The sequence below is a fragment of the Octopus bimaculoides genome, chromosome 20, assembly GCF_001194135.2.
Source record: "Octopus bimaculoides isolate UCB-OBI-ISO-001 chromosome 20, ASM119413v2, whole genome shotgun sequence".
Lineage (NCBI taxonomy): Eukaryota > Metazoa > Mollusca > Cephalopoda > Octopoda > Octopodidae > Octopus > Octopus bimaculoides.
In genome coordinates this window covers 37,642,792-37,658,255 of record NC_069000.1, presented here as the reverse complement: position 1 = coordinate 37,658,255, position 15,464 = coordinate 37,642,792, and the positions used below count along the sequence as shown (strand labels likewise).

At 35.0% G+C, this 15,464-nt stretch overlaps 2 protein-coding genes across 2 annotated transcripts in view; one reads left to right on the top strand and one right to left on the bottom strand.

Moving 5' to 3' along the window:
- LOC106875460 (neuralized-like protein 2) overlaps positions 1-4,112 on the bottom strand; it is a 12,224-nt gene extending 8,112 nt beyond the window's left edge. The window contains exon 1 of the mRNA XM_014923611.2: positions 3,328-4,112. Within this exon, the coding sequence (XP_014779097.1) occupies positions 3,328-3,381 (54 nt within the window). The 5' untranslated portion in view covers positions 3,382-4,112. The remainder of the gene's footprint in view (positions 1-3,327) is intronic.
- Positions 4,113-4,149: 37 nt separating this feature from the next.
- Positions 4,150-15,464, top strand: part of LOC106875457 (nucleoporin SEH1) — a 20,469-nt gene continuing 9,154 nt past the window's right edge. Inside the window, exons 1-5 of the mRNA XM_052974971.1 lie at positions 4,150-4,418; positions 9,189-9,239; positions 12,615-12,720; positions 14,255-14,373; positions 14,892-15,022. Coding sequence (XP_052830931.1) covers positions 4,308-4,418; positions 9,189-9,239; positions 12,615-12,720; positions 14,255-14,373; positions 14,892-15,022 — 518 coding nt within the window. The 5' untranslated portion in view covers positions 4,150-4,307. The remainder of the gene's footprint in view (positions 4,419-9,188; positions 9,240-12,614; positions 12,721-14,254; positions 14,374-14,891; positions 15,023-15,464) is intronic.

Sequence of the window (15,464 nt, the reverse complement as noted above, 5' to 3'; positions counted from 1 at the left end):
TATATATATATAGATAGAGAGAGAGAGAGAGAGAGAGAGAGAGAATGTGTGTGCGTGTAAATGCACATGGCTTAGTGGTTAGGATATTCGACTCATGATAGCAAACTCATGAGTTCAATTCCAGGCAGTGCATAGTGTCCTTGAGCAAGACACTTTATTTCACGTTGCTCCAGTTCACTCAACAGGCAAAAATGAATTGTACCTGTCACATTCTGTGTCACACTGAATCTATCTGAGAACTACATTAAGGATGTGCATGTCTGTGGAATACTCAACCACTAACATATTAATTTCATGAGCAGGCTGTTCTTTTTATCGGATCAGCTGGAGCACTCATCGTCATAACGAATGGAGTGCCAAGATGTATGTAGTTTAGCTTAACGGTTCGGCAATAGTGACCGATAGAATAAGTACTAGGCTTACAAAGAATAAGTCCCGGGGGTCGATTTGTTCGACTAAAGACGGTGCTCCAGCATGGCCGCAGTCAAATGACTGAAACAAGTAAAAGAAAATATATATATATATATTCATATATATATATATATTCACAAACGCGCGCGCGTTTATATGTGAGGGGTTGTGTATATGTGTATGTACATTATATACAGGGTGTCCACAAGGTCTGGGTACATGGAGTAAATAAAATCATAACATAAGCAATTAAATATAAGAAATAATAATTTCTTAAAGTATGTGTTAATACCCACGTACCCAGACTTTGTGGACACCCTGTATGTGTGTGTGTATATATATATATATATATACATACACATTAGTATTTTACCTCAAATTTGGTACATTACACCCCGTACCACAAATTCGCATGGCTGTCAACCGAGAGCAATTCTTGCCTTACTATAATAACTTGTAAGAATGATTGAGAAATACTTGAAGAAAGAAACGAGAGCTTTTTGTTACTACAGCACTTGACCAACGTGACCACAGTATATTCAACAGGCTGCATGCGTTCCGAGACAAGAGCAACATCTAGTAGTTCAAGATAAACCATGCAACTTAAATGGTTTAAATAATAGAAAACAAGTGAAACAAACATATTTTGATTAGGCACACGTTTAGATTTATCGAGTGAAATAAAATGCTCAACTTTCCTAAAATAATTCATTGGTATAAATTAGATTGATTTCCAGTTGAAATCATAACTGGATCTCTTATATAATTATCAGGGATTTCGCTAAAAAGCTGTACAAATATTGGAGTCTTAGGACTAGCCTGAAGACCAATTTTGTATGGGGTATAATTGATCGTAATATACATAACTAGTAGAAGGTATATCGACTCTGAAACCATTAAGTCCGCCACTCCGCCAACTCAATGCATATATTGATTTCTGGTCTAAGGCATAAATATGGGGTTATTTTCGCAGGAATAGGGTTTATAGTTTACTGAATCGACCCCCACTTCAGTACTAGAACTTCTTTTATCGACCCCAGATGGCCAAAAACCAGCTGATTAGGACAAAAATGATGTCTATTCTTTTCTATTGTCATTCCGGTATACTACCAAGAATATAACAGGTCCACGCGATTTTATCAACACTTAAATAATATCAAGTACAATAAGGAGAGATACGACAAATATTAATAGTCAAAACAAGAAAACAGTAAATATAGAGGGGGGGGGATACTAAAAGACTGCTGCATTGCCAGATTTACAGTGATACAGACCTAATACATGCATACATTTATGTACACATGTATGTATAAATGCGATTATATATATATGCGTGTGCAAAAGCATAACATCATGTAATGAATGTGGATTGGATCTAATGCTCAAAGAAAAAGGACATTTTGCTTAGAATCCTCCTTTCTGATTATCATTATTAACATGAATATACAAGAGGCATAACATAACAGATATCTGGTCCATTATAGTATAACATACATCGCACATGAGAACGGAGTGGTTGTTTATTTTTCAGGGTGATTCGAATCGCAGAAATGTTGAATGTAATTCTATAAATAAACAACCACTTGTTAAAAAGAAAATTTAATATCTTATCTAAAGAAAATCCCAGTTAATACGCCTATTATACACTCTGTGTTAACAGTGTATCTAATTTACGCTTCAACTCTACTACGTCTGTCTTGTAGCAGTGAACGAGGCCATTCATAATTTTGTGTGGAAATACCAGCTGTTTTGATTGATGCTGGTAATTAATTAAGGTATTTTCGAAACAACAATTAAAAGACAAACGAATATTTATTAAAGTGAGACACTTTCCTCTTTATATTTATTTAATAAATAAAATGCATGAAATATTTTTCTCGAAAATGCATATACCTTTGATTTAATTGAATAACTCTCTGTCTCTCTCTCTCTCTCTCATACTTAATTTCAAATTCATGTTCGAGAGTTTTGATTCCTAATTAATAAACATGCAGATAGAACATTGAAGTTATTTGAAATTATCTTTAAAAATTAATTAAAGAAAAAAAATCTCGAGAATTTCTTAATTAACTACCAAAACAGTAAGCAGAAAACTATTCATGAGTGAATGTAATAGAGAAAAATTAGAATATGTAAAACGATTGTAAACGATTTTCGATACGTCACACATGAAAGAAAAAAAGCGTTGTTTTGTAAAAACAAGATTCTGTGGTGTTCATGGGTTTCCCAATGACATTAATCAACCTAAGTATTTGACAGATAAGCGAAACCAGATCTAATGCTTTGGGAATGTCCCTCTACCCGCAATACCTTTTTTTTTTTCTTCTTAAGTGGTTAAATAAATATTTTTATTAAAGCATGTTTATTAGTGGCATAAAGACTCTCCTCGGATGTAACAGAATTTAAACGCAAGAAATGATCCATTTGTTCGTAGAAGCTTGCTTTTGCAACCCCTGAAAATCATCACCAGAAATCATCAAAGCAATATGTTTGCGTGAGGTTGTGACTTGAAAGCATTTTAATAAGAAATATTCATTGGAATTAACTTGACCTAAAGTGAAACCATGCATGTTTATATATACATACCTGTAATTGCTTATTTCACTATAAATATATATATGTAACATGCATAGTTCGTTTCAGTACACACATATACATACGTATATATATATATATATATATATATATATATATATATACACAGGGTTTAAAATGCATTTTTCACAATTAATTTATAGTTTATAAAAACCTGAAATCAATACAAGATATTGGAGTGCAACTAATAGTACACGCGTATTTGTACGTCAAAGTGATCTAAAGGGTAGTTGAAACGAAATGAAGCAAGGAGAATGGGGTACCTAGCTAAACAATAAATTATAACCAAGAAAAGAACTGAGTTGAACTTATTATTCTTACCTCTATTAGTGTTGCCTCAGACACAACGTCAAATGTACCATTATTAACTCTCATTGATGTGACTGTTGCAAATATAATTCACAGTTGCATATTTCAAAAGTAATTGTGGTTTGATTTCGTGATCGAATTTTGATACAGTGGGTGCGAATAAGATTAGAGAGAAAATACTTTCCGAAATAAAGATTCTAAGGAAGTTTCAGGAATATTTGTAGATTTTAATTTAGTAACCAGTGTTGGGTTAATACCGAAGGAGCATTAAACAAGTTATTTGTTCTTGTTATTGCGTTGTTTTCAACGAGGAGAATGCAAGTAAGTCGTTCTTCTTTGAATGTCTTGCGGAAAGATATCCATGTTGAGAATAATAAATTCGATTACTCGGAAAGATTATACAGAAATTTTTTAAAATAACATTGCTGGTACCTTGTCCCATGTTAAAGCAGTGATCTGCTCCAAGCGATTTTAAGAGAGATTCATAGCTAGTAACATTGGTAGATTCCATCAGGTAAGCTGTCTTGCAAACAATTGATTCCCTAACATCATCATCCAAACTGTTTCACGCCGATTAATAATACCACCAAGGTAGTACATGGCCAAAATGTAAATGACAAAATATTTAATCCAACTCCAATAATGCAGGCAAAATATTTAATATAGCTCCACCAACTCGTGACTTGGACTTTTTTAAAAGACAAATTCACAAAAAAAGCACCGAGTTTAGAAGAACTTGTTTGGAATAAATCAAAGATTACATACAAGCTTCGCAAATGGTAATTAGATTATCTACCAATCAGAAACACGAGGTTATTCGCTGCAGAACTTTATTATTTCCGGTACCGGTGATATTGTTGTTGTTTTTTAGATTTAAATCTCCAGGTTTTTCTGGTTGGAAGTAAATTTTGTGGTTAATAGCAAGCTTTTAGGGTGTTGCATAACCACTCTAACAGATTACCGGAGAAATATATACACATATATATTTTACTATGTCAGCCCCTAAATCTATTCAGACAGACCACGAGGATTTGATCCACGATGTTGCGTATGATTTCTATGGGGAAAGATTAGCAACTTGTTCCAGTGATCAAAGTGTCAAGGTTCGATTATTATTTAAATTTATACATGTTTCTTTATTCCTTTTAAAAATATTTTAATTTGTTTATTGATTTCTATGTTTCTTTATTCCTTTATTTCTTTTAAAAATATTCTCGATTTCTATGTTTATATTTGATTGTAATTGTTGCTAATTTCTTCAAATACTTAATGTAGTTTTTAGTATTCGTGTTTTTTTAATTGTTTTATTAATTAATCTATTTATTTCAATAACTTTATGTTGTCAAGGTTCGATTATTATTTTAATTTATATATTTATTCCTTTATTTCTTTATAAAATATTTTAATTCGTTTATCGATTTTCTATGTTTATGTTTGATTGTAATTGTTGCTAATCTCTTCAGATACTTAATGTAGTTTTTAGCATTCGTGTTTTGTTTTTTTAATTATTTTATTACTTTAATCTATTCATTTCAACAACTTCATGGAAGAGCGAACGCGGGACACTTAATATGGTCGTTCAGCTTTACTAGAAATAACAACCAAATTTCCCTCGTATCACGCTGTTTATTCTTTTGTAGAAGATAGATATGAACGACCAAGAGGGCGAAGGTAAAGAATACGCACACAGGGTGTTTAGGGTGAGGGTTCAGGATTAGGGTTACACCGAAAACGGGTGGTGTACGTATTCTTTACCTCCGCCGAAAAAAGAAAGATTGGCATGATTAGATGCTTTTGATTATACGTCCGCTGATGGCGCTAACCCGTGGTTAAATAACAGTTTGTTGTGTATATGTGTGTGTGTGTATAGAGAGAGACAGACCTACAGACAGAGACAATGATGCAAATAAAACTGCTTGGGTTTTATGTACAAAATTTGGTTAAATTTTCAGATTAACACCCGCACGATCTTCACTAGGGTTTTAGGGTTAGGGACGGAATTCCCTAACCCTGACCCTAATACCCTAGTGGAAATCGTGCGGGTGTTAATTTGAAAATTCACCCAAAATTTATAGGCTATACATGTAAACAGAGAGAAAGCAAAAATTGAAAAAAAAGTTTTCAGACGAAAGAAAGAGAAAGGAGATATGTCTATATATCAACGGAGCAAACTTTCACAGAGTATAGAGACACAGAAAAATATATATATATAGGTCGAAATATTTGGTTTAGAAAATAGCAGTTTCACTTTTAACAAAATCATTTCCACAAATTTCTTTTTTAATCATTGGTATAACAATATAAGGTGGTTTGTTATGTATTTAGAAATGGAGCGTAAATGTGACAACATTGAATGAAAATCATTGTATCACATGTTTCTCTTTTTGCCCCATGCATCATATGATATACATTGCCATCTTTTTGTAACAACCACAGTAACTTGGGACTTAGGAAATGAAAGCTTTATATTTATTCAGAATGTATGTAACAAGGAATAACTAAAAGTATGAAAAAAGTATGGACGTTTAGAACAAACTTATAAAAGTGCATGTTATAAATCTATGGCACTCCGTCGCGGGTTCCAGTTGATCCGATCAACGGAACAGCCTGCTTGTGAAATTAACGTGCAAGTGGCTGAGCACTCCACAGACACGTGCACCCTTAACGTAGTTCTCGGGGATATTCAGTGTGACAAGGCTGACCCTTTGAATTACAGGCACGACAGAAACAGGAAGTAAGAGTGAGAGAAAGTTGTGGTGGAAGAGTAGAGCAGGGTTCGCCACCATCCCCTGCCGGAGCCTCGTGGAGCTTTTAGGTGTTTTCGCTCAATAAACACTCACAACGCCCGGTCTGGGAATCGAAACCGCGAGTCCGCTGCCCTAACCACTGGGCCATTGCGCCTCCACATAACTACAATAACCCGTTGCCAAATAACCTCTCATCAGTTTTTAAAATTTTTTTTGGAATTTTCAGAAAATGTTTGCGAATTTATGTTCTACACAGGAATTCATACAGTCATGAAAAAAATTTTCTTTTTAATTTTTTTGAAACCGTTTCCCTCATAAATCTTAAAATTTCCACTTTTTTCGAATTTATTTTTTAAAATTATAGTTTAAAATACGGACAGTCCAGATGTTTTTGCTTCAGTCCCCACCATGGGGTGCACCAGCATTCCTTTAAATGTGTTTATGGGGAGAAAATTATTGAAAAACGTCAATACACGTCGAAGTGGCAAGGAAACGAGGACGGTATCAGGTGGTCGTAGATGTGTTAAAAACAGCAGCTAAATCGGAAGTGATAAAAATGTTGTCGATATTCACGAATCTTTACTTGCAAACGTAAACATCATATTTGAATTTTTGAGATTTGGAACAGAAATACTATAAATTCCGGAGATGACGATCCAAACAAAAAATTTTCAAAAGTATTTGACGGTCCGATTCAAGTATTGATCTTGTGTATGCGCAGTTTATATTCAAATTTCGGGGCCAATGCAGTTTCGCACCTCTCCTTGAAAAATGCATTTTTTTTGTTTTGTTTTTTAATTTTTTCGGATTCCTACTATTTCATCCATTTATTTATTTATCTGTGTATCTATTTATCCCTGTCCGTTTGTTCATAAAATATATTTGTCAACTAAATGTGGCGGGTCCTATTAGAAGACGGTGTTGCTGTTGTTTTTAGTCCCAGGAAGGCATTCATATCTATCTCTTTAAACACATATCTATGTGCTTAATGAATTTAAAATTTTGGAAACGTAGTTTCTCGCATATTCGAAATATCCGTCATCTACAACATAGAGGGGGAAAAATTTCGAAAAGATTCAAAATTTTAAAGGCGGGGTAATTAATAATAGGTACTAGAGTTGATTTGCTACCTGTATCGGTCGGGTTCATTCTTGGGTACTTTCCTATTATAGACGGCTAGTTAATTTTCTTTTACATTCGTGAGACGGGTGTAATAATTGATCAGTTGGACTTTGGCATTGGCTATCACATCTTCATAGAGAAAGAAATGAGCAAAGAATTAAGGGATTGTTTCCTTCTGAGAAAAAATATTTGGCGGAATTCTGGTTGAAGCACCCCATATAAACTCATCGTGACTTTGTGTGATTTAAGAATAATTTAGCTTTTGTTTTTAGCACATCTCATGACCACTTGATGACTTCCTCGTTTCTTTGTCATAGACATGTAGCGATGTTTCTTAATATTTTTCTCCCCATAAATACATTTAATGGAAAGATGATGCGCTCAAGGGTGGTCCATTGCTGGAATTTAAGCAAAAAAATCGAAAAGGTGTGGAAATTTTGGGATTTATTCAGCCCCACTGCGTAGCACCTTGGGCAAGTGTCTCCTGTATTTGGAGATTTGGTAGGCCGAAACTGAAAGAAGCCTGTCGTGTGTGTGTGTGTGTGTAATATATATATATATAATTTGTGTTTGTGTGCGTCTGGGTTTCTCCCCTCACCATCGCTTGACAACCGATGTTGGTGTGTTTACGTCCCTGTAATCTGATCATGAGCAGGAGTAGTGTGGGAGTATCATAGCCATGTGTCGAGTGGGATTCTTTGGGATTTGAATAAATGTAACTAACAAAAGCAATATTTGAAGGATATATTAACCAAATAACATTTGCTACGCAAGGACAAAGATCGTGTTATATTGTGTTATTAATTTTAACCATTCATAAACAAAAGAAGGGACATCATTCAGTATTACTCTTCAATTTCTCTTTGTCAACCAGCCACTATCATTTCGTTTGGAAACCGCCAAAAAAAAATTTTTTTTCTTTTTTCTTTTTGTTTTTTTTTTTTGTGGCGACGAGAAAGGAATTGAGCTTTATTTTAGTGTTGTTGTACAATTGTTTTTTTTTGGTGTTAATTTTGCAACGTTAAATATTCCATTTCAAACAACTTCCTATTCTGTCTATCTCTGTCTCTCTCACACGTATATATACACAGAGTTGGCCAAAAGTCACCTGACAATAAATCAAAACCCATGTGATTCCAAGATCAAAACGGAAAAAATATTTTACAGGAGACTTCACTGATAGGTAGACAAGTGTCGAAAAAAAAAAACGGTGATTTTTAACTCAGCATTTAATTATTAAACATTCATAATTGGAATGAAAAAATAAAAGTGAATATTAAGTATTTATGGAATTTTTTTTATATATTGTCGGATGGCTTTTGGCCACCCCTGTATATAGACAGACAAATAGCAAAATTAGTGGATAATGCAGGTATGATTAAGAAGCTCGCTTTGTGAAACAGTGTTCACGGCACTTTAGACAAATGTCTTGTATTATAATAGCTCCAGGTCAATCGATACCCTGTGAGTGAATTTGATATGTTGAAACTGTGGAAACTCGTCGTGTGTGTCATCATCTTTTAACGTTCGTTTTCCAAGCTGGCATGGGTTGGACAGTTTAACCAGGGCTGACAAGCTGGAGAACTGCACCAGCTTCCAGTCTGATTTGGCATGGTTTCTACTGCTGGATGCCCTTCCTTACGCTAACCACTTTACAGTGTGTACTGGATACTTTGAATGTGGCACCGCATGAGTGCTCGAACGTGGCACTAACACGAGTACTTGTTACATGGTACTGGCACAGGGCTCTTGCAGGACAATCTTCTTCATCAGGGAGTGCAACCTTAAACACTTCGGCTGTATAGGACGGGTGTTCTTGAGTACAACAAGGTGCCAGGTACATCGGTTTGTCATCTTGTTGTCTGAAAGGTTCGGCATCCTGAGGTCATCCTTCAGTATTTCGTCCCATGTTTTCCTGGGTCTCCCTCTTCCACATGTTTCATCTACTTTATGTGATAAAAAATATATTCAAATTCTAGCACTTACATTTTTCTTTTTCTTTAGATTTGGGACAAAACAGAAGATGGCTTGTGGCATCAGTCTGCTTGTTGGAAGGTGAGGCATTACTTTTATAATTATTCTTATTTAGTATCATCAATATCATCATTTAGCTTTCAATATGTTGCTTATTTGCCTGTTCCCACAACACTTTGTGAGATTGTTTTTTTCCATTTCGCCCAAAGGATGTTCCAGCGATATTTATTCACAAACATTTGGAGCTTGTTGGTGGTCAACTTTATGACTCACCCTGTTTCACATGTACAGCAAAACCTCGACCCCCCCCCCCACTGGATTAAACTGGATTATTATACCCAAAGCTAGCAACTACAGGGAACAAGGCAGCAAATGCAACTTCTGTATTACAGAAAAGCTTTATATCTTAACTTCAACAGTACATATCTTGAACAAAGGGTGGCGAACTGGCAGAGACATTAGCATGCCAGGTGAAATGCTTAGTGGTATTTCGTCAACTTTGCCTTTCATCCTTGCGGGGTCGATAAATTAAGTACCAGTTACGCACTGGGGTCGATGTAATTGACTTAATCCCTTTGTCTGTCCTTCTTTGTCCCCTCTATGTTTAGCCCCTTGTGGGCAATAAAGAAATAAGGGAAGAAACTTTCTCTCCTTGCCTAAACATGCAGTAGTTTAAAATGTGGAATTTCAAGCACTCCACCTACCCAGTCCAGATAACCTGATTTGTATTCCATTTGTTCCCATATCTGCCCTATTCCAGCACTCTCAGACATTCTTGCCTAAGTTCAAAGCTGTGGCTACAAAATACCCATGTGTAACAGTTTCTAAAATAACTATGCATATATATTCACAAGTATGTAACTATATGAAAGTGTGTGTATACATAGTATACACAAATTCGTTTTGTTATATTTCAGGATGGTCGTTTTTTTGTCTTGCCAAATAAATATGCACACTATTTATTCCTTCTTCACTCATTTATTATTGTTCTTATTTTATCTTATGTCCATTATCTGGAAATCTTTCGTCACACATTTGTGACCTCTTCAGCGACTCTTCCATTCCACATGTCACCTCTTGTTCTATTTAGTCCAAGAAAAACAGAATGGACTAAACAGAACAGGAGGATACACAAGGAAGTCGCTGAAGAGGTCGCAGGTGTGTGACGAAAGAGTTCTGTATGATGGACATATGAAAAAATAAGAACAGATGTTCAGTATGTGTGTGTATATTTGGCAAGAAGGAAAAAAAACGACCATCTCAATATATAACAGTATCTGTTTCGACACACAATTTTACATCAGGAATTTTGCAAAACAAATTTCATGAATATAATATATGCATTTTGTAATACATGTATATTATAAAATAAAAGTGTCCATGCATGAAGCACACAGCCACACAAATATAGATTGCAAAGTACACATACGTATGCAGTTTATTCATATATATCGTAAATGCGTGTTTCCCATATATTATAGTTGACACGGAACATGCATTCACGTTCGTTACACATATTCGTAAGCTCACAAATGCATGCATCAAAAACTGCTGACATGAGAACAACCACTGGTATAGCAGAGTTTTCAAGAAGGAATACTGTTATGGGGAAACAACAACTGATATAGGCCACGGGTAATTACCTCCCCTTACCTGTGTATGTTTGTTTTTTTTTTTATATTTTATACCTTCAATAAGGTTTGAAGTCTCGTGAATTTCACGTGGCCAAATCCAGAATGGATTTTTGCCGCTGTTTTTTTTTTTTTTTTTCTGTCTCTTCTTCATTATGGAACTTTGAGAATGGCAAGTTCCAATTCACGAAACCAAAAGATGCCTCTTCTGTCCTAATTTTTTATCAACACATTTGCCCATAGTCATTCATGCACTTTTAATGGAGCTTGCTAGCTTCATTTCTCTACGCCTTCCCAACCCCTCTGCATTCAAGGACCTTCTCTCCCTATCATTTTAGTATTGCAGTTCGTTTACATGCCACATACGACCTTCTTTTCACTCTGAGAGAGTTATTAACAGAGGTAATAGCTCTCTGAATTTTCTCCTGTCTATTCTTATTCAAGCAACGTAATTCTCAGAACTTCCACCTCTGCTAATTAGATCACATAAGTAACAGACTCTTTGTGCTATCTCTGAGGATCCTCCCTGAACTTTTGAGAAAATCTATATCCTGTATGCTCTTTGTACTAATTGCTCCTGGGCAGATGCTACATGTTAAGTCTACGTTCTCTATTAACCTACCCATGATACCACTGCAGCTGTTGTGTCTCTACAACTTGCATTAAGTGCACTGCATGGAATGTTTTTCTACATATTAACCTTCAGGAGACGACAGGGCTGATCTGTCAACTGAAAAGTCGAATGACAAAGAAGATTGTATTAGTTCATTCAATTTCCTACAAGTATATATATAGTTTTATAAATGTAAAGTAAATACTTTACTTTACTTTCTATCAAAATACTTTACTTTACTTTCTATCAAAATACTTTACTTTCTATTAATTTTTTTTTTTAAAGTGCATGCCTTCTGTAGGGCTTGTGAAAAGATCTCTGTCTTCTTGGCACTGAAACTCCAAATGGGGTTCCGTTTCCAAAGGGTTAAGTAAGGTTATTTCCCTCGTGGAAAGTAAAATCTGTTTGTTTTTCCTATTTACTAGAATTTTGATCTTTGCTAAATAAATTTTCAGGCCCTTTGATTACTAATTTTTGCTTCCACACCAGGAATTTATCTTCTAATTCAGCTCTAATAAGAAGGTCCATCAGCCTAAAGGAATTCTCACTGGCAGCTGCTCTTAAACCTCTTAGCATTCTTGCTTGTGAGAGCAGTCAAATTTATTTCACATATATTCTCATTTTAAAAATCATCTCCGACTAATCATTGAGAGGATTTGGTGTTGCCTTGGTGGAGGTTTACGCTCTCTGAGTGCTCTTGTTATTATTATTGTTGTTATTATTATTATTATTATTATTATTATTATTATTATGTGAGGCAGGGAGTTGACAGAATTGTTAACATGCTGTGAAAAATGCTTAGTAACATTTCATTCATCCTTACGTTCCGAGTTCAAATTCCGCCAAGGTTAACTTTGCCTTTCATCATTTTGAAGTTGATAAAATAAGTACCAGTTGAATACTAAGGTCAATGAAATTGACTTACCTGCTCCCCACCAAATTGCTGGCCATGTACCAAAGTATCAAACCATTAAGACATCTCTTATCAAATAGGCAAATATTACACAGTTTGAAAATGAATAAAATTTTTTCCTTTCTTTTTTCCCCTTGTCCATTGAACTTATGGTCATTCATTGATTCATGTTTATAAAATATTTGCAAGATTTTATATATCTGCTGCAGACAAATGTCTTTGTTTTTTACTATCTTTTTATTTTATTTTATTTATTTATTTATTTTTTTTTTTTTTTTTTTTTTGTTCTTCGTATTCAGGCACACACTGGTTCAGTATGGCGCGTAGCTTGGGCACATCCTGATTTTGGTCAGGTTATAGCAACGTGTTCATTTGATCGGGCTGCTGGTATTTGGGAAGAACTACGTAAGTTTGACACGGGTTTTTTTTTTAATCATATACACATTTTCTCTTGAAAACATTTCTCAATTCAAAAATGTTTATGTCAGATGGAGAAATTACAAGTTTCCTCTGCTTTGTAATTCTGTTACATTCCTATTATTTTTCAAAATAGAGTCTATCAAAAAAAAAATGTATACACACTTCAGGAAAGGAAATCCATATAAATATTTAATTTCTATATCTCTTTCGATGTTTTATGAAATTGCAAGAACACTGAATAAAAATATTCATATAAATTTTTCCTTTCCTGAAATGTGTAGACATTTTTGTGGGAGGACTCTGTATTGTTTCTGAAAGTAGGATCTCTGCAGAGATTTTTATTAAAGTTTTATAGTTTAAAAGAGTGTTTGAAGAAAGTTTCCCGGTTCCATATCAAAATGGTTTTAACATCGTGTTCATTTCCTGCATTACATGAGATGTCAGGACTACACCAGATATTTTGAGCATCCCTCCATCTGTCACTGTAGACCCATCAGGGACAGTCGCAGAGATTATCAAGACATCTAATGAGGTAGAATACATGATTACCACCTATGTAATTAATTAAGTTATGCAGAAAAGTGTTATACCTTTCTGTAACGATATCATTGTAAACTGCTTACAAAGGCGAAGGAGTCTTTAGAGATAGAAACTATAAAAAAAAACCAAACTACCAATCAGATTAAGGTCATAAAGAGAGTCATAGCATAATTGATCCATGACAGAGGAGATCTAAATGAGATGCAGTTTGGCTTTGTGCCTGGAAGGGGTTCTTCGAATGCAATTGTCCAAGTGAAGCAACTACAAGAGAAATACTTGGCTATGGGTAAAGTACTGTTCCTGCCATTCATTGTCTTGGAAAAGGCATTCAGAAGGGTGCCATATTCAGTAATTTAGTAGTCACTATGACTACGTGTAGTCGAACGACTTATGACTGCTGTACCAAGATACAATAAGTAAAGTGAGAGTTGACGATTTCAATGCTGACTTTACCGTGAAGGTTGGAGTTCATGAAGATTCAATCCCTTTGTCTCCTCCTATTCATCATCATCCTACAGGCCATCACAGGGAAGTTTAGGACAGGCTGTTGATGGGAACTCTTATATACTGATTGGTTCTCATAACTGAATCTATAATGGAATTAGAGAGGAAATTTCATGCATGAAAGCCAAATGTTGGCACAAGAGACTTCATGGTAAACTTAGCAAAGATGAAGGTCATAGTAAGTAGGAACGAAGACGGGACCCTGGTACCCTAAGGGAAATGGTCTTGCTTGATATCAGAAAAGGTGTAGGTTTAAACTACATAGCTGTGAACACTAACTGAAATCCAAATGTTTCAATATCTCTCCCATTCCATCACAGTTTCATTATAAAAACTTTCAAACTGTCAATCATTAGTTGGCATCTACGATATATAGATGTCCACTTCCCTTAACACACAGCTACATCTGTGCCTATTGTTATTTCGATAATTAATTCCAATTAATTAATTTTGTTTTTTTTTTTTATATTTTTAGCTAGTGAGTCTCGTGATGAGACCTCAAAAACAAAATGGGTGAAAAGACCCAATTTGGTGGACAGTCGGTCCTCAGTAACAGATGTTAAATTTGCACCAAAACATTTAGGTCTTCAACTGGTAAGTAAATTATTTAATCCAGTACTTCATCATCACCATCACCATCATCATCATCATTTAACATTTGCTTTCTATGGGTAAGCAAATAGGAAATAACAGTTGCTACCCAAGGACAAAAATCATGTTACACTATTATTTTCTGGTGCCATACAAACCGTTTTTCCTATAAATGCTTTTAATGAGTGCTGAGATCTCATTGGAGCTAAGACTTTAAAAATTATATTTGTCAGTGTTTAATCCTTTTGGTACCAACCTCCTGTGACCAGTCTTGGTTGGATAATACAAATTCCTTGTTTAAAAGTGATCTAAATTTAAACTGCTTCATCAAAATTTCATGTTGCTTTATTATATTCCAAACACCTGATTATGAATGACTAATTTGGTTTTGTGAAGTCTTTGTTATTTTCAAAACTAACTGAAACAAAAACAATGTATTTCAACATTAATGTGGTAAAAAAAAAAATGGCGGGGGTCGAAGGTTAAAAGGTTTCTAAGTCTGTCTTGTTTATTAAACCCAGGCCACATGTACTTCTGATGGAATGGTACGAATATATCAAGCGCCAGATGTGATGAACCTCAGTCATTGGTCTTTGGATTATGAAATTAATTGTAAACTCAGCTGTAGTTGTCTATCGTGGAATCCTTCCAGGTATGTTTGTAAACGTTTTCCATATAATTATTGATTAATAAGGAAATCCATTTGTGTTTTTTTTATATTAAGAGTTATAGAATATGAGACATTTTGGCATCAATGATTCAATGCTGATTTATTTGGCAGCAGACATTTTAATGTTTCTGTTGTTCTTCCCATCTTTCTCTCTCTGTTTGTGTGTGTGACCATATTTCTTTTTATGTGTTTCATCATCATCATCATCGTTTAACGTCCGCTTTCCATGCTAGCACGGGTTGGACGATTTGACTGAGGACTGGTGAAACCAGATGGCTACACCAGGCTCCAATCTGATTTGGCAGAGTTTCTACAGCTGGATGCCCTTCCTAACGCCAACCACTCAGAGAGTGTAGTGGGTGCTTTTACGTGTCACCTGCACGAAGGCCAGTCAGGCAGTACTGGCAACGGCCACGCTCAAAAT